Source organism: Oryx dammah, unplaced genomic scaffold (assembly GCF_014754425.2).
Source record: "Oryx dammah isolate SB20612 unplaced genomic scaffold, SCBI_Odam_1.1 HiC_scaffold_29, whole genome shotgun sequence".
NCBI lineage: Eukaryota > Metazoa > Chordata > Mammalia > Artiodactyla > Bovidae > Oryx > Oryx dammah.
In genome coordinates, this window is record NW_024070213.1 from 5,550,821 (window position 1) to 5,569,878 (window position 19,058).

The 19,058-nt window shown below is 42.4% G+C and overlaps 1 protein-coding gene across 1 annotated transcript in view; it reads left to right on the forward strand.

The window, feature by feature from the left end:
- EFCAB6 (EF-hand calcium binding domain 6) overlaps nucleotides 1-19,058 on the forward strand; it is a 255,607-nt gene that overhangs the window by 106,342 nt on the left and 130,207 nt on the right. The window contains exons 11-12 of the mRNA XM_040233143.1: nucleotides 10,494-10,601; nucleotides 12,782-12,887. Of these exons, the coding sequence (XP_040089077.1) occupies nucleotides 10,494-10,601; nucleotides 12,782-12,887 (214 nt within the window). The remainder of the gene's footprint in view (nucleotides 1-10,493; nucleotides 10,602-12,781; nucleotides 12,888-19,058) is intronic.

The window sequence follows — 19,058 nt, forward strand, 5'->3', positions numbered from 1 at the left end:
ACATGTTTTTATTTCTCTTGGGTAAAATACTTCGTAGTAAAATTGCTGGGTTGTGTGATGAGTGTGGGCTTTCTGGGTAGCTCAGTGATAAAGAATCTGCCTACCAATACGGGAGACTCAGGTTCGAACCCTGGGTGAAGATCCCCAGGAGAAGCAAATGGCAATCCACTCCAGTTTTTTCGCCTGGGAAATCCCATGGGCCGAAGAGCCTGGTGGACTACAGTCCAGGGAGTCGGAAAACAGCGGGATACGACTTAGTGACTAAACAGCAACAACAATGATGAGTGGGTCTTTAAATTTATGAGACACTGTCAAACCACTTTCCAAAGTCACTGTATCAATTGTCGGTCCACCAACACTGTGTAAGAAAGCCAGATGCTTCACTTCCCCACCGAAGCTTGGTACTGCCGCTCTTCCTAATTTCAGCCATTCTAGTCTGTGTAGAGCTATTTCTATTTTTAACTCTCATTTTTTCTGATGACTAATGATTTTGAGACTCTCTTCATGTGATTATTGGCCATCTGTGTCTCTTCTTTCGTTACGTGGACGTGCAGATCGTTTGTCTCTTTTTACAGGACTGTTTCTCTTCCTGTTATCGGTCTGTGCATGTTCAGTTGCCCGCTGTCTCCTGCATTGGCTTGTGTGTTCTTTACCACTTGTGCTGTTCGTTACGTGTTCTGGATATTAGCTCTTTGTCACATACGTATTTTTCAAATATTTTCGTTCAATATGGCTTGCTTTTTCATTTTCTTAACTTGGTCTTTTGAAGCACAGAAGTATTTTTGTTTTGATGAAGTACATTTTATCCATTAAAATTTTTATGGGTAATTTTTGGGGACTTCATTTTCAGAAATCTTTACCTAACCCAATAGCACAAGGATTTTATCTTGCCTTATCTTTTCTTCTAGAAGTTTAGTAATTTCAGCTCCTATATTTAGATCCATTTCTAGTTAATTTTTGTGTATGACGTGAGGTCAAGGTTCATTCTGTTCCCGCACAGATATTCATTTGTTGAAAAGGCGATCATTTCCCTAAAGAATTACTTTGCACCTTTGTCAAAAATTAATTGACCACATATGTGTCAGTATGTTTCTGGACTCTGTCCTCTTCCAGAAGTTGTAAGAATACATCTTGAAACAGTGCCACACTGTTGTCTTGATAACTGTAGCTAAATAGTTAAGTCTTGAAATGAAGTTGTGTTAAGTCCTCTACACTTGTTCTTTTCTTTCAAAATTGTTTGACTATTCAAGGTGCTTTGCCTTCCTATATATTCATTCAGCTTGTCAATATTTTTTTTTTAAGAAAAAAATCAAGTTTGCTAAGATTTTTAGGTACATTGGGGAGATTTGCCACTTTTCTGAGTACATTGGGAAGATTTTTTCAGTTTAATAATATTCAGTTTTCCATTCTATGAGCATGGTACATCTTTCTGTTTATTTAGGTCTTTAATTTCCTTAGGCAAGATTTTGTTGTTTACAATGCTCAGATATTGCACATATTATGTTGTATGTATTCCTAAATATTTTTATTTTTTGATGCTAATATAAATGAATTTAAAATTTTTTCATTTTCTCACTATTCATGGCTAATACTAACAAATACGATTGATTTTTTTGGTTATTAACTTTACAGTACTGTGACCTTACTAAATTCACTGATTAATTTGTTCTAATACTTTTCTTGTGGATTCCTTAGTGTATTCTAAATAGACAGTCATTGTGCCTCTAAATAAAGGCAAGCTTGCATCTTCCTTTGCAATCTGTATGCCTTTTTTTTTTTCTTGCCATATGTTACTAGGTAGGACATTAAGTATGACAATAAAGACATTAAGTACAATGCTGAGCAAAAGTGGTGGGATTAGACACCCTTGCCTTGTTCCTGATGTTAGGTAGAAACCATTCCATCTTAAACTGTAGTGATGTTAGCCATGGGTTTCTTGTAGATGCCCTTATTAGGTTAAGGGATTTCCTTTCTATTCCTGTTTTGCTGAATTTTTAAAACTGTGTGTGTTGATTTTTGTCAAGTGTTTTCCTGCATCTATTCTGATGATCATGTACTTCTCCATTATTCCATTAATACTGTAAATTACATGGACTGATTTTCAGATGCTAAGCCAATTTTGCATCCTGGGATTAAGCCCCACTTGGCCCTGATAGATTACCCCATTTATATACTGTTCAGTTTTATTTGCTAAAATTTGTCAAGGTTTTTTGGTATCTTTTTTTCACGAGTGATGGTTTGTCTCAAGTTGTCTTTTCTTATACACGGGTTTTGAGAGAGCAGCACTGGCCTGGGAAGTGTGCTGGGACCTGTTTCCTTCTCCTCTGTTTTCTGACTGGCGTCACCACTACGGCTGCCATCACTGTTACTGCCACTTCTATCGCTACTATTTTCCTTAAATGTTTGATAGAGCTCATCTGCGAAGCCATTTAGGTTTGAAGTTTTCTTTAGGGGACTGTTTTGAATTACAAATTCAATTAAAAAAATTAATATAGAACTATTCAAGTTTTCTGTTTCTTCTTGGGTCATTTTTGGTAATTTGTGTTTTTCAACAAATTTCATTTCATCTTGGGATTCCCTGGTGGCTCAGAAGGTAAAGCATCTGCCTGCAGTGCGGGTGACCTGGGTTCGATCCCTGGGTCAAAGAGATCCCCTGGAGAACGAAATGGCAACCCATTCTAGTACTCTTGTCTGGAAAATTCCATGGACGGAGGAGCCTAGTAGGCTTCAGTCCATGGGGTCACAAAGAGTCAGTCATGACTGAGCAACTTCACTTTCATTTCATCTTAGTTATGTCTGATGATCTTTTTATTCCTTTCTGAGGAGCCAAGGTCTCCATCTACTATCATTTTTGTTCAGCCTGAAGAACTTCCTTTGTTGAAGAATATGTGTACTGACTCCAAATTGGGAAAGGAGTACATCAAGGCTGTATATTGTCACCCTGTTTATTTAAGTTATATGCAGAGTTCAGTTCAGTTCAGTCGCTCAGTCGTGTCTGACTCTTTGCGACCCCATGAATTGCAGCACACCAGGCCTCTCTGTCCATCACCATCTCCCAGAGTTCACTCAGACTCACGTCCATCGAGTCAGTGATGCCATCCAGCCATCTCATCCTCTGTCGTCCCCTTCTCCTCCTACCCCCAATCCCTCCCAAAATCAGAGTCTTTTCCAATGAGTCAAATCTTCTCATGAGGTGGCCAAAGTACTGGAGTTTCAGCTTTAGCATCATTCCTTCCAAAGAAATCCTGGGGCTGATCCCCTTCAGAATGGACTGGTTGGATCTCCTTGCAGTCCAAGGGACTCTCAAGAGTCTTCTCCAACACCACAGTTCAAAAGCACCCATTCTTCGGCACTCAGCCTTCTTCACAGTCCAACTCTCACATCCATACATGACTACTGGAAAAACCATAGCCTTGACTAGACGGACCTTAATCGGCAAAGTAATGTCTCTGCTTTTGAATATACTATCTAGGTTGGTCATAACTTTTCTTCCAAGGAGTAAGCGTCTTTTAATTTCATGGCTGCAATCACCATCTGCAGTGATTTTGGAGCCCCCAAAAATAAAGTCTGACACTGTTTCCACTGTTTCCCCATCTATTTCCCATGAAGTGATGGGACCGGATGCCATGATCTTCGTTTTCTGAATGTTGAGCTTTAAGCCAACTTTTTTGCTCTCCTCTTTCAGTTTCATCAAGAGGCTTTGTAGCTCCTCTTCACTTTCTGCCGTAAGGGTGGTGTCATCTGCATCTCTGAGGTTATTGATATTTCTCCTGGAAATCTTGATTCCAGCTTGTGTTTCTTCCAGTCCAGCGTTTCTCTTGATGTACTCTGCATAGAAGTTAAATAAGCAGGGTGATAATATACAGCCTTGACGTACTCCTTTTCCTATTTGGAACCAGTCTGTTGTTCCATGTCCAGTTCTAACTGTTGCTTCCTGACCTGCATACAGGTTTCTCAAGAGGCAGGTCAGGTGGTCTGGTATTCCTATCTCTTGAAGAATTTTCCACAGTTTATTGTGATCCACAGTCAAAGGCTTTGGCATAGTCAAGAAAGCAGAAATAGATGTTTTTCTGGAACTCTCTTGCTTTTTCCATGATCCAGAGGGTGTTGGCAATTTGATCTCTGGTTCCTCTGCCTTTTCTAAAACCAGCTTGACCATCAGGGAGTTCATGTTTCACGTACTGGTGAAGCCTGGCTTGGAGAATTTTGAGCATTACTTTACTAGCATGTGAGATGAGTGCAATTGTGCGGTAGTTTGAGCATTCTTTGGCATTGCCTTTCTTTGGGATTGGAATGAAAACTGACCTTTTCCAGTCCTGTGGCCACTGCTGAGTTTTCCAAATTTGCTGGCATATTGAGTGCAGCACTTTCACAGCATCATCTTTCAGGATTTGAAATAGCTCAACTGGAATTCCATCACCTCCTCTTAGCTTTGTTCGTAGTGATGCTTTCTAAGGCCCACTTGACTTCACTTTCCAAGATGTCTGGCTCTAGATTAGTGATCACATCATCATGATTATCTGAGTTGTGAAGATCTTTTTTGTACAGTTCTTCTGTGTATTCTTGCCACCTCTTCTTAATATCTTCTGCTTCTGTTAGGTCCATACCATTTCTGTCCTTTATCAAGCCCATCTTTGCATGAAATGTTCCCTTGGTATCTCTAATTTTCTGGAAGAGATCTCTAGTCTTTCCCATTCTGTTGTTTGATATGCAGAGTACATCATGTGAAATGCTGGGCTGGGAGAAGCACAAGCTGGAATCAAGATTGCTGGGAAAAATATCAATAATGTGAGACATGAAGATGACACCATGCTAATGACAGAAAGTGAAGAGGAACTAAAAAGCCTCTTGATGAAAGTGAAAGTGGAGAGTGAAAAAGTTGACTTAAAACTCAACATTGAGAAAACTAAGATCATGGCATCCGGTCCCATCACTTCATAGCAAATAGATAGGGAAGCAATGGAAACAGTCATTGACTTTATTTTGGGGGGCTTCAAAATCACTGCAGATGGTGACTGCAGCCTTGAAATTAAAAGATGCTTGCTCCTTGGAAGAAAAGCTATGACCAACCTAGACAGCATATTAAAAAGCAGAGACATTACTTTGCCAACAAAGGTCCGTCTAGTCAAAGCTATGATTTTTCCAGTAGTCATGTATGGATGTGAGAGTTGGACTACAAAAAAAGCTGAGCGCTGAAGAATTGATGCTTTTGAATTGCGGTGTTGGAGAAGACTCTTGAGAGTCCCTTGGACTGCAAGGAGATCCAACCAGTCCATTCTAAAGGAGATCAGTCCTGGGTGTTCTTTGGAAGGACTAATGCTGAAGCTGAAGCTGCAATACTTTGACTGCCTGATGCGAAGAACTGACTCATTGGAAAAGACCCTGATGCTGGGAAAGATTGAAGGCAGGAGGAGAAGGGGACGACAGAGGATGAGACGGTTGGATGACTTCACTGACTCAGTGGACATGAGTCTGAGCAAGCCCCGGGAGTTGGTGATGGACAGGGAGGCCTGGCATGCTGCAGTCCATGGGGTCACGGAGAGTCGGACGCGACTGAGTGACTGAACTAAGTGTACTAAAGATGGATTCCCTCAGGTTTGTTTTATTTACAGAAGTCTTTGTTTCTCCTGCAGTTTGGAATGATACTTTCTTAGACTGACAGCTCTGTGCAACCATTCTTTCTTCTAGCCCTTTATTGTTCTGTCCCACTCCTTTTGGTTCCATTGTTTCAAATGAGAAGTCGTCTGTTAAGCAGTCGTCCTGTTGTGTGTGATGACGTTCTTGTTGCCCTGACTCTCAGCTTTGTGACTGTGGTGTGCCTCGGCCTGGCATGTTTCAGGCACTTACTGCTTAGTGTTTATTGAGCCTCTTAAATCTGTAAATGTATATTTTAATCAAATTTGGGGGAAATTTTGGCTCTTACATCCTCAAGATTTTTTTTTTCCTACCCTATTCTCTTTTTTCCTTCTGTGACTGCAATTACATGTATGTAGATCCAACCAGTCCATTCTGAAGGGGATCAGCCCTGGGATTTCTTTGGAAGAAATGATGCTAAAGCTGAAACTCCAGTACTTTGGCCACCTCATGGGAAGAGTTGACTCATTGGAAAAGACTCTGATGCTGGGAGGGATTGGGGGCAGGAGGAGAGGGGGACGACAGAGGATGAGATGGCTGGATGGCATCACTGACTCGATGGACATGAGTCTGAGTGAACTCCGGGAGTTGGTGATGGACAGGGAGGCCTGGCATGCTTCGATTCATGGGGTCGCAAAGAGTCGGACACGACTGAGCGACTGAACTAAACTGAACTGAAGACTGTCTTATGTCTTTGAAGCTCTATTCATTTTATAAGTATATGTGTATTTTGTGTTTGTTATATTTGGTGGTTTTGGTTGATTTGTATTTATATTCACTCCTTCTCCCTTCTGTCTTCTCCATTATTTTGTTAATTCCATCAAGTGATTTTTAAAAAATTTCACATAGTATTTTCATCATTCTAAAATTTCTGCCTAATTCTTTTTATTATATCCACTTCTGTGTGAGATTGCCTATCTTTTGAATCCTTTTAGGCATGTTTTCATTTATATCATTGATGATGCTTATAATCATTGCTTTAAAAATTCTTCTCTGATAACACCACCATTTGGCTTATTTTGGATTCCTCTCAATTGACTTTGTTTTTCTCCTTACTAATGTTTCATTTTCCTGGCTTCTCATATACCTGCAATTTTAGATTCTATCTTAGAAAGTTTGAATGTTAAATCATGGAAACTCTAACTTCTGTTCTAATTATTTTTCAATGAGTGTTGCTTCTTTTGTTTTGGTAGGTGCCTGTCTTAGTTGAACTCAAGCTGCGTGTTCTGTTTCTGGGTGGCAGTTGTGATTTTAATTCAGACCTTTTGGGTTGAGTAAGTCCTGATCACGTGAGATTCAGAAACCAGCCAGAAATGTGGTGAGACAGAATTTGGGGATCTCTCTCTGGTCCCTTCTTTTTTTCCAGGATTTATTTTTCTCTCTATGTTTATAATTTATCTGCGCTTATTAATCTTCTAGTTTTCTAAGCTACAAAGACCACTTTTTTTTTTTTTGTACTGGTGCCTTTGCTATCCCTCATGTTACAGTACCCTAGCCTGGGTTAGATGCACTGAAAATATTCTTACAACTCCTCTCTTCTCAGCATAGATCTCCCACCAGAGTTCACTCTTTAGTCGCTTTTGTGTGACATGCTTAGTTGCCCAGTTTTGTCTGACTCTTTGCAACCTCATGGACTCCAGGCTCCTCTGTCCATGGGACTCTCCAAGCAAGAATACTGGAGTGGGTAGTCATTCCTTTCCAGGAATGGAACCCTGGTCTCCTGCATTGCAGGCAGATGCTTTACCAGCTGAGCCACCAGAGAAACCCCTACAATGCTTTTAGGTAGCTGCTTTTGGTATTACACTCAGAGTTCATTTTGATTATCTCTAAGAGGATTGATCCAGAAGGATCTTACTCCACCATTACTGGAAGAAGTCAAGTTAATATTTTCATATTAATTTGTAAAGCACTTTATGTTTTAAAAATATTAACAATTTGTTATGCATCATCATGAAAGATAACTTTGTAAGTCTATTGTTTGGTTCAAACTTTTAATATTTCTGATATACAGAAATTTATTATTTTGATGTAATTAAATAAATGTTTGCAATTTCTTCTCTTAAGTTTTGTTTAAAAATCTATTGTCATTCAAATACCAGATAAATATACACCTAGTTTTTTTCTTTTTTCAATGGTCCTAGTTTTTATGTTTAACTTTCTAGTCTCTTTTGAGTTTATTTTTCTGTACTATATAGAGTGATATTTTTCCCAAAGAGCAAGGTAATTTCCTAAACATAACATATGCAGCTGATCATATTTTTAATAGTAGTCACAATATTTCCAATATAGAAAATTAATTTTTAACTTTTTAATTTTCACCTTTAAATTTAAGGTGAAAATATATAGCATTAGCAAACTGTATCAAAATAGTGCTTGAAGTCTGGAAAAGAAAGTTTGAGTAGGAAAGATGAAACTTTGTTTTGTATGTTAATAGCAAGGCATTAAACCACTGTCGCAACCTACTTGTTGTACACCTGATGAAATCACTTAGTCAATCAGTCGCTCTCTTTCTCATGACCACATACATGGCGCTAAGAGCAGAAGTAATAACCAATCAAGCGTTAGCTGGCATAAAGCAATCATAATTGAAGTGCTGTACAAGTGTTAGCTGCTGATGATTCTGATACTTAGGTGGTGATAAAGGCAATAAAGGATAGAGGCATGGTGCTGCAGGGCAAACAGCCCTGCCTAGGGAAATAAGGGGAGGCTTCCTTGAGAGAGTGACGATTAAGTTGAGGCTTGCAAGAGGAGTAGAGTTAACTACCTAAAGTGTGGGAGATAGTGAGGGGGAATGTGGCAGTCAGCAAAGGCAGCAGCGAGTTTAAGGAACCTGCGGCAAGAAGAGCACAGGCGCTTTGAGGAACCTAAGGAGCTGGGAGCAAGGGGCAGCATGGTACGGGATAAAGTCGGAGGTGTGAATAGGGTCAAACTGTGCAGGCTGTGCTTACTGAAGGACTGTAATTTTTGTCCTAAGAGTAATGGGGAGTTGTGGAAAGATTTTAAGCAAAAGAGTGATCACATTTGCATTTCAAAAACAGCAGGCTGATTAAAGTGTGAAAATATTTCAGTGGAAGGCAACAATAGGTACAGGAGACCAATGAGATATCGCAAAGATTTGTGAGAAAAGATGGTAGCTTGGCACCACACGAGGATGTATGAATGGATGGACAGTTGGGTGGATGGGTGCAAATGTAAACCTCAGTTGAGATGGTAGTACTACAGTCTTGTGTGTGTGTGTGTGTGTGTGTGTGTGTGTGTGTGTGTGCCTGTGTGCTAGCTAAGTCACTCAGTCGTGTTCAACTCTGCAACGCTATGGACTGCAGCCTGCTGCGCTCTTCCCTCCAAGGGAGTCTCCAGGCGAGAATACTGGAGTGGATTGCCGTGCCCTCCTCCAGGGGATCTTCCCAACTCAGGGACTAAACCTTTGTCTCTGACGTCTGTCTGCGTTGGCAGGCAGGCTCTTTACCATGAGCACCACCTGGGAAGCCCACTGCAGTCTTAAAGCAACTTAAGTTTGTTTCCCATGGTCCCTTTAAATTTCCTCAGTTGAATTGGTTCTTTTCCCCCGATGAAAAGCATGAGCAGACTTTGATTTTTCTGGTTTGTCTCGAATCAAACAAACAGCCCCAGCTTACTAGTTGCAATAGTTAGCCGCAGATCATGGTCAAAGCCGTAGACCTGATTTAAATGTGAATCGTGCTCCCGACCCAGTCAGGGCCTGCTGGGGGCACAAATGGCCTCCTCCCCTCTCCCCACTTTACACTTCTCTTCCTTCCTCATATTTCAGACTTGGGTTCTGACTCCTCCAGGGCGGGAGTGCCCAGAGGAAGGAGAGGAAACAAGGGGGGCAGGAATGTTCGTACTGGACTGGCTTTCCTGTGAGCTGGAAACTGCATTCTCTAGGCCTAGCAAGTGTCTTTGTCTGCAGGCATTTCCTTTCAGGAGAGCTCTTGCTGGGTCTCTGGGTTTCACAGTTGGCTCTCATGTCTGCAGTTCTTTGATGAGGGCAAATGCATCTCCATCTCAGCCGATCACCTACTTCTTCCCTCCTCGGCCCCTGGGAACCTGGAGATAGGGAAGGAAAGCCTCCCTTTACTAAGGTCCGTTCATTCTTCCAAGTGGCCTTCTTGGGCAGGACCTAGATGACCCTGTGTATTTGTGTGTGCTCTCCTGCGCGTGGCCCATGTGAGATTCACGGGAGATCCTCCGCGTTATTTCCCTGCCGACTCTGAGAGTAAGCCAGCAGTCTTGCCAACACCACTCTGCCTGCCGCCATTTCCAGTCAACGGCTGAGCAGCTCGTCTCCCATCTACATGATTTCTGTTCTCTGATACATGGGACCCTCCATGGCAGGAGCGCCCTGGTAGAACACTTCTTCCCACAAGGCTTGAGATGTGGGTACACATTTTCCATTGTGCTTAATGCTGGGCTTGGGGCTCTCTTAGACATATCTAAAGCTTTTCACCCCAGATTTTCTCTCTTATTCCTCTATTTTCTGTACCTAGAAAGTCCCATCTTGGGGCTTTTATTCTGCTTATCACTCCAATCAAACTCTTCAAATAATGAATTTGAAAGAATTATTTCAGGAACATTAGAATTGTAATCTGATCCCTTTGTTTCTCCCTTCAATGTATGCTACTGCGAACAGAATATAGAGACATGGAGATGTACAGTTTGTTTTTTCCTTGCTTCTAAAAAATCAATTTACAGTCTTATTTTACTAAATTATTTTGTTTACCTTATATACAAAATTTCATATAAATTCACTGCTGCCATTTTAGTTCAGTAGTAAACACCTAATCCATGAAGTGTTATAGAAAAACTTGTTTAAAATACTATCTTTGTTTTTTCGAATCCAGATTTGGAATTAAAACCACCACTAAAGTCAATTGGAAGCAATTTTTAATGTCACTTTATGAACCTCAATATGAAGGCAGCAGTAAAGCTCCCTTGACAAAAAGAAATAGGTATGTAAAAAAAAACTAAAGTTTGGTTATGCATATCATAATGTGCAAAAAGTTAAAGAACATTTGAATTACTTTCTTCATTTATTGAATGACAAATTAGTCTTCATTGAATAATTACAGACTTTTACATAACAATGTATAGCTTAAGCTGTAAGGTAGGTATAATTATTATTCCAACTTCTAGATGGCAAAATGAGACATGAAGGGAGTGTTCACTAGATCATAGCTTCATGAGTCATGGAGGCAGAATCGGAGCCTAAACGTCCTCAGTGCAGACACCCACCCTGCCAAGATCAGTCTCTGGGCACCAAGTATCTCCTTGTGGAACTGGGTGTAAACGTGCAACTCTTACCCGCCGTGTGGAAAAGAGCAATGTACGCTAGCTTCCAGCCGCACTCTGCATGGGGCATATGCTGTGGGCTATCTGCCTTGGGTGCCGCTACTTTCATTTTCATTCTAGTGTCTATTATACCTTGAGATGTACGTTATCACATAGATTGTGGTACTTAATAATATGACATTTTAGCATTTAGACTGTCACTCCAGGAACTATTTTGTTTGTGTTGATGTGCACCCTGTATTGATTGCCCGATACGAATCTTAAAGAAAAAAAAAACCAGCCTTTATAATCTCAGCACATTCATTGAAAGCACTACACTCTATTGTATAAAGTGAAATATACCACAGGGTTAATTCCCATTTCACTAGCTCCAATCCCTGTCTCAGGGTTTATGAATATTTAATGAACTGCCCAGGTCACCAGCCTTCCAGGTATTCAGAGCCCCTCACCCCGCGCCACCGCCCCGCATGTAAGCAGTGCTGTGAGTTCGTTTCTTAAGTGAAGTTACTTCTGTTTCTTTGTAGTTTTCTTGTCCCACAGCACCTTGTTCAGGACTGTACAAATTAGCCTGTGAACTTTGTTTACTTTAAAAGAGTAGTTCTCAACTGGGGACCATCTTGGCCCCCCAGGAGACATTTCGCAACGTCATGGGATGTGTTTGGTCGTCCCAGCTGGGGCAGGGGTGCTACCAGTCTCCACTGGATGCAGCCCGGAGATGCTGCTAAACATCCCTCAGTGCACAGCATGGGACCTCCACCCCCTCTCCCCTCCTACCCCCCGCAACAAAGAACTGTCCAGCCCCAGCATCAATGGTACTGTGGGAGATAAAACTGATGCAAACATACCCATTCATGCCAGTGTTGGTGGTCTTCAGAAAAGCCAGGTTCCAAGTCACACAAAGAACCCAGACCCAGCATTTCTGCTACTTCCTATGTTCCGTAAAAGTGGTGGCAGGGGTGTGTGTGTTTGTATGTTCTCGTACAACTGGAAAAAGCTAAGACGGCCGTGCAGATGCAGCAGTGAGCTCCCCTAAACGATCTGAGAGATGTTCAGAGCCAGTCTGGTTCACCGCCATTCTTTATTTCGTGGGACATGTCAAACCATCTAATTGAACCCTGAAAAGGGAGGCTGGCAAGTGTACATTGCCAGAAGGTTCTTCAGCCTCCCCTGTGATCAGAATCCCCGGTGAAGTTGGCTCTGATCTCCCTGGTGGATGATCACAGGCCTCCAAGCGTACATGCAGGCTGCTGGCCCTGACCTCAGGGGATGAAAGCAAGAGGCAAGTAAGGGAGACGGGTCTGATGACAGAGGTGGTCATGGCGGTCACGCCACTGTCAGCGGAGAGGGACAGCTTGTGAAGGTCGGCGTCCTCACTGTCCCAGAACGAAATGTGTGTCCTCGGTGACGATGTGGGCGAGTGGGCTACAACACGCTGCTTCTACAAGGAGGTGCTGCTTTCAGCAGTGATCTCAACAGTGATCAGTTTGTTCTCGACCATGATCTCAGCATCTTTCCTGCTCTTGTTTTGAGACCAAAGGCCCGAACTGGCCAGACGGCTGGCCACAACTATTCGGCAAGGGAAGGGGAGAGTGATGGGGCTGCAAGACTAATTGACGCCTGTGGGAACTGCATGCAAGCTGGCTCCCTGATTAGGTACCACGTTGACTGAGTGACAGATGGGCCCACACGAGCATGTGACACTTTTTGGAAGAGGAGCCATCCAGAAATAGAGCGTTAGTATAGATGTTGTTAGGGTAATTTTCTTTTCTTTTTTTTTTTTTTTTGCATTAACAAAGGTCAAGAACATAACCTTATTCCTGTCTTTCTCTTACTTTTGTAGCATCAACTTTAGAAATCAGGTTCATAAGGAAAACATTATCACGAAGTTATTTAGACATGAAGATCACTATACATCGTTGAAGAAAGCACTGCTACTCGTCAAGTCTGTAAGATTTTGAAACTCTGGTGAAAAACTCACTGTTGCGAGGAAGGCTAACACTCAACAGGACCAATAAAAACTGTATACTCATTCATTTATCACTCAACAAATATTTTTGAGCTCCCATTATACGCTATGGGCTTCTCAGGTGGCTCAGTGGTAAAGAATCTGCCTGCAATGCAGGAGATGCAGGTTTGATCCCTGGGTGGGGAAGATTCTCTGGAGAAGGAAATGACAACCCACTCTAGTATTATTGCCTGGGAAATCCCATGGACAGAGGAGCCTGGTGGGCTACAGTCCACGGGCTTGCAAGAGTTGGACAGAACTTAGCGACTAAACCACCACCACCATTATATGTTGGCACTTATTTTGAGTGCTTAGGGATGCAAAGCCTGACGTCATGAGCTGGGTCTAGTTGGGAAGATAGGGGACAAAGCTTCCTGCAGTGTAGTGAGATGAATGCCAGGGGCTGAGAACAACGTGTGTCAAGATTGTTAAGCATGGAGTGACTCATCACCATTAGCTGTATAATTAAGGACTAACCTTGACTTGTCAAGCTTTCCTCCCATCCCCACCCTAGAGTTTATGGGTTCATAACCAACTTGTAGCCCTGAACGGGAACGTTTTCTTAGTCCCCAAATAGTTTGTTTAACTGCTTACCTGTCCTGCAAAGGGAGGCTTGTTCATGGTTTTGCTTTAAACATTAGCTCCTGTCCCACTTTCACGTTCATTTTAGAAAGCAGCATTCGGATGCTTTTGGTTCAGAGCCACGTCTCACAAGTTAGTTATTTACTGAGCACATCCAATTACTGAATCTCTAGTAAATAACCAGGAGTGCACTGAACTACTTTGCCTCAGGCTCAAACACAGAAGATGAGTCCCCTGGCCTCCGGGTCCCCCTGGCCAAGCCTGCTACCCTGGGACAGTCTCTGCCATGGGCCAGGCTCGGGGGAGGCTCCCAGGGCCTGGAGGAGGGCTGGAGGGTTCTGGTTTGTGCTCCGCTCTGGAGGCCGCAGCTGCTTGCCTCTGTCCATCTAGAATGCCTCCACACAGGGTGGATTCTGAGCTCTGGGTTCTGCTTTGTCCGGGGGAGATGCTCTAGCTGGTGCGCCAGGCACAGTTCATCTTCATACCTACTGAGAACCCATTCTACATGCCAGGCTGTGCCTCCAGTGATTTTTGTGGTGTCCACTCACGTTAGCCTCTCGACACCTCTGTGAGGCAGGCACTGTCGTTACCTTCACTCGATCCTGTTTGTTTCATCCTCATTTGCTGAGGAAAGGAGGCTGGGGGTGAGTGCCCGGCCTGAGGCTCCCCCTGCTAGTGAGCGGTGGGGCTGAGATTGGAAGCAGCTGCCCCCCGAGCTGGCGCGCTCCCGCCCTGCACTGAGCCGCCCGCCAGCATGCTGACCGGGCCACTGCTTTAAGATAAACGAAGGCTCCCGTGTGTTCACCCGCCTCAGCTTTATTAGTATATTGAAGAAGTAATTTAATTAAAAACGGTGAAATCTTCACCTCCGCTAATGGAGGGCTGTAATAATGCTTACCGAGCCAAATCTCAGTGACTTAACAGTCCCTGATGCACCTCTGGACAAATAGACTGATGAACACACACAGGAGAAGGTGGGGCTTGAGTGTCTGCTCTGTGCCAGACCGAACCCACGGGAGAATAAGGCGAAGTCCCCACTGCAGACGAGTTCACCCTCCGGAGTATCGCAGGAGAGCCACAGCCATCACATACCGGGAGCCACAGAGGTGGGGTTTCCAATGGGGATCCCCCCACCTCACGCCTGCCAATCACTTGCTTGGGTCTTGGCCACATTCTGGGGCCTGGTAGGAGAAGGAGAGCAGAGGGAAAGAGCCAGCAGTGGGCACGGAATGGCATTTGGCCACAGAGGACGGCCCTGGGAAGCAGGACCCACTCCTGCTGTAGAGAAGGATGCAGAATTGTTAGAAGACAGGCTTTCAGTCTGCTCCAAGTCACACACCCCGAGGAGCTGTGTGTGCTGCCTGAGTATACCTCTGCCCTTATGCCAAGTGGACCCCCTCACTCCACTGACTTACGTTTAAGTCGGGTGTGGCTCATTTTCTAGCACCCAGAAACAGTTTGTACCCTGCCTATTCATGTACTTCATTCTCAGTGTTGTCATCTGCAGCTCGCATGATATTATGAGTAGAACATCCCAAAGAACCTTTCAAAAATTATTAGAATTCATCATAGAATTGAGAAGGTCATTGGATACTGGGTCAATATACAAAGATCAGTAATATTTCTATAAACTGCAATAAGCAATTGGAAAAAGAAGTCTTAAAATATTATTGCTAATAATCCTTTTAAAAAACCCCAAATACCTAGAAATATATCTAACCGAAAATGTGCAAATCCTCTGTGTTGAAGACTTGGAAGATTGCTTGTACACATAGCCACCTGCTACAAACTCAGGGTGTATAGAAGGAAGACATGCTTCTCAGCTCATTCTCTGAGGCCGATGTTACCTTGATACCAAAGCCCGATGAAGAGATCACAAGAAAAACCACAGACTGATATCCTTCATGAATATAGTTGCAAGAATTCTCAAAAATATTAGCAAACCGAACCTAGCAATGTGTAAAAAGAATTAAATGCTATGGCCACACGAGGTTCATCTCAGGATGGCAAGGTTGGTTTAACTTCCAAAAAATCAATTATCATCACACACAATATTAATAGAAACAAAGGACAGATCTGCATGACCATAAATGCAGAAAAAAATTTTTGAAAAATTCAACACTCATTCACGATAACAACTTTCAACCAACTAGGAATAGAAAGGAAATTCCCTAACCTGATAAAGGGCCTTTATGATAAACCCAAAGCTAACAGCATAGTTGGGCTTCCCTGATGGCTAGTAAAGGCTCTGCTTGCCAATGCAAGAGGCAAAGATCTCAAAGGTAGGAAAGATCCTACCCAGGGATAGGTAGGAAGGAATTGGTGATAGGTAATAGGTGATAGTTAGGAAGGATAGGTGAGAAGGAAATGGCAACCTACTCCAGCATTCTTGCCTGGGAAATCCCATGGACAGAGGAACCTGCCAGGCTATAGTCCATGGGGTTGCAATTTAGTGACTAAACAATAACAGCACAGTTAATGACAAAAGACTGAATACTTCCCCCAAAATCAGGCTGCTGCTGCTAAGTCACTTCAGTTGTGTCCGACTCTGTGCAACCCCATAGACAGCAGCCCACCAGAGTCCCCTGTCCCTGGGGTTCTCCAGGCAAGAACACTGGAGTGGGTTGCCATTTCCTTCTCCAATGAATGGAAGTGAAAAGTGGAAGTGAAGTTGTTCAGTCGTGTCCAACTCTTCGAGACCCCATGGACTGCAGCCTGCCAGGCTCCTCCATCCATGGGATTCTCCAGGCAAGAGTACTGGAGTGGGTTGCCATTGCCTTCTCCGCCTGAAATCAGGAAAAACACAATAATGTCAGCCCTAGCTACTTCTTTCCAACTGAAGTTCTAGATGATGTAATCAGGAAAGAAAAGAAATAAAAGGCATATACATTGGGAAGAAAAGAGTAAGACTGTCTTTAATCACAGACCACTTGATCTTGTACTAGAAAATTCTAAGGAGTGCACTCACACACAAACTGCTAGAACTAATAAATGAATTCGTCAGGGTTACAGGACACAAGCTCCATGTGCACAAATCAGTTGTATCTCCATGAATTAGCAATGAACAGTCTGAAAATAAACTTCAGTAAGCGATTCCATTCACAGCAGCATGAAAAGAATAAAAAACCTAGAAGTAAATTTAACAAAAGAAGGCCAGGTTTGTGTACTGAAAATTATAAAACATGGTAAAAAGTAAAAGAAGATGTAAATAAGTGAAGAGACATTGAATATTCATGGATTAGAACACTCAGTATTATTAAGGTAGCAATTCTCCCCAGATTGATCTGTAGATTCAATGAAGGCCTATCAAAATTCCAGCTGGCTTTTTTTTTTTTTTTTGCAGAAATTTGTAAATCTGATCTTAAAATTCATTTGGAAATGCAAAGATTGCAGAATAGCTAAAACAATTTTGGAAACAAAGAGTTAGAGTACTTAAACTTCCAGATTTTGAATCATAGGAAAAAGTTAGAGTAATAAAGACAGGGTGGTACAGGCATGGGATAGACATTGGTCAATAGAACATAATTGAGGGTATGGAAATAACCCCTCACATTGATGATCAATTAGTTTTCAACCAATTCAGCAGGTGAAAGAATAATCTTTTCAACAAATGGTGCTGAGACAAGTGGGTATGCCAACAAAAGTCATATAGTCAAAGCTACGGTTTTCCAGTAGTCATGAACGGATGTGAGCGTTGGACCATAAATAAAGCTGAGGACCAAAGAATTGATGTTTTCAAATTGTGGTGGTGGATAAGAACTCTGGAGAGTCCCTTGGACTGCATGGAGATCAAACCCGTCAATCCTAAAGGAAATCAACCCTGAGTGCTCATTGGAAGGACTGATACTAAAGCTGAAGCTCCAGTACTTTGGCTACCTGATGTGAAGGGCCAACTCTTGGAAAACACCCTGATGATGGGAAAGATTGAGGGCAGGAGGATAAGGGGTTGACAGAAGATGAGGCAGTTGGATGACATCACCGACTCAATGGGTGTGAGTTTGAGCAAGCTCTGGGAGATGGTGAAGGACAGAGAAGCCTGGAGTGCTGCAGTCCATGGGGTCACAAAGATTCTGTCACAACTTAGTGACTGAACAATGCAAAAAGGTGAAGTTAGACCTTTTCTTTACATTATATACAAAAATTAACTTAAAACGGACCATAAACCTAAATATAAGAGCTAAACCAGTAAAAGTCTTAGAAGACATATGTGTAATTCTTTGTGACCTTGTGTTAGGCAAAGATTTTTTTAGATGTGATACTAAAAGCATGATCCACAAAACAACAAAATGTATAAATTGGACTAATTTAGAATTAACAGCTTTTGTTCTTCAGAAGATACCATTAAAGAGGTGAAAAGACAAACCACAAACTGGGAGAAAACGTATGCAAATTCTATATCTGGTAAAGGACTTCTATCTAGAATATATGAGAACTCTTAGAACTCAATAAGAAGACTACCCAAATTTAAAACGGACAAGATTTTAATAGACATTTCACCAAAGAAGATATAGGAATACCCAGTTAACACTGGAAGCGGAGCTCAACATTGTTAGTCGTCAGGAAAATGCAAATCAATAGGGCAGAGAGATACCACCTCACAATCCCTGGAGTGGCTACTATCAGCAAGACAGAGAACAGGAAGTGCTGGCGGTGCTGTGGAGATGGCACTTACCCCCGGTGGGATCATACTATGGTACAACTGCTACAGAAAACAACAGAGTCATTTCCCAACAATTTAAAACAAATTTACTACATAACCCAGGAATCCCACTCCTAGATACATCTGCCCAAGAGAAATAAAAACATATGTCCACACAAAGGCTTGTGTGCAAGAGTCCACAGTAACATTATTCCCCATTTCCAAACTGGAAACAGTCCAAATGTTCATCAACTTAGGATAATACAAAATGTGCCATATCATACAATGGAATAGTAGTAACCGGAATAAAAAGAACAAAATACCGATCCATGCAACATCATGGATGAGCCTCACAAACATTGTCCCTGTTGAAAGAAGGCAGATGGAAGGTGCATGCAGATAAAATGTTGTACAAGTCTATTTACATGAAATATCCAGAAGAAAAGCAAATAGGTATAGGGATAGAAACTAGATTAGTCCCTTAGGATAGGGTAGACATGGAGAGCGACAGCAAATGGGCACAAGGCTTCTTTGGGGGTGATGAAAATACTCGAATGAGAGCGAACTCACACCCCAAAAAGATGTGCTTTTCATTACAGGGGACTGGAATGCAAAAGCAGGAAGTCAAGAAACACCTGGAGTAACAGGCAAATTTGGCCTTGGAATGCGGGATGAAGCAGGGCAAAGGCTAACAGAGTTTTGCCAATAGAACGCACTGGTCATAGCAAACACCCTCTTCCAACAACACAAGAGAAGACTCTACACATGGACATCACCAGATGGTCAACACCGAAATCAGACTGATTATATTCTTTGCAGCCAAAGATGGAGAAGCTCTATACAGTCAGCAAAAAGAAGACCGGGAGCTGACTGTGGCTCAGATCATGAACT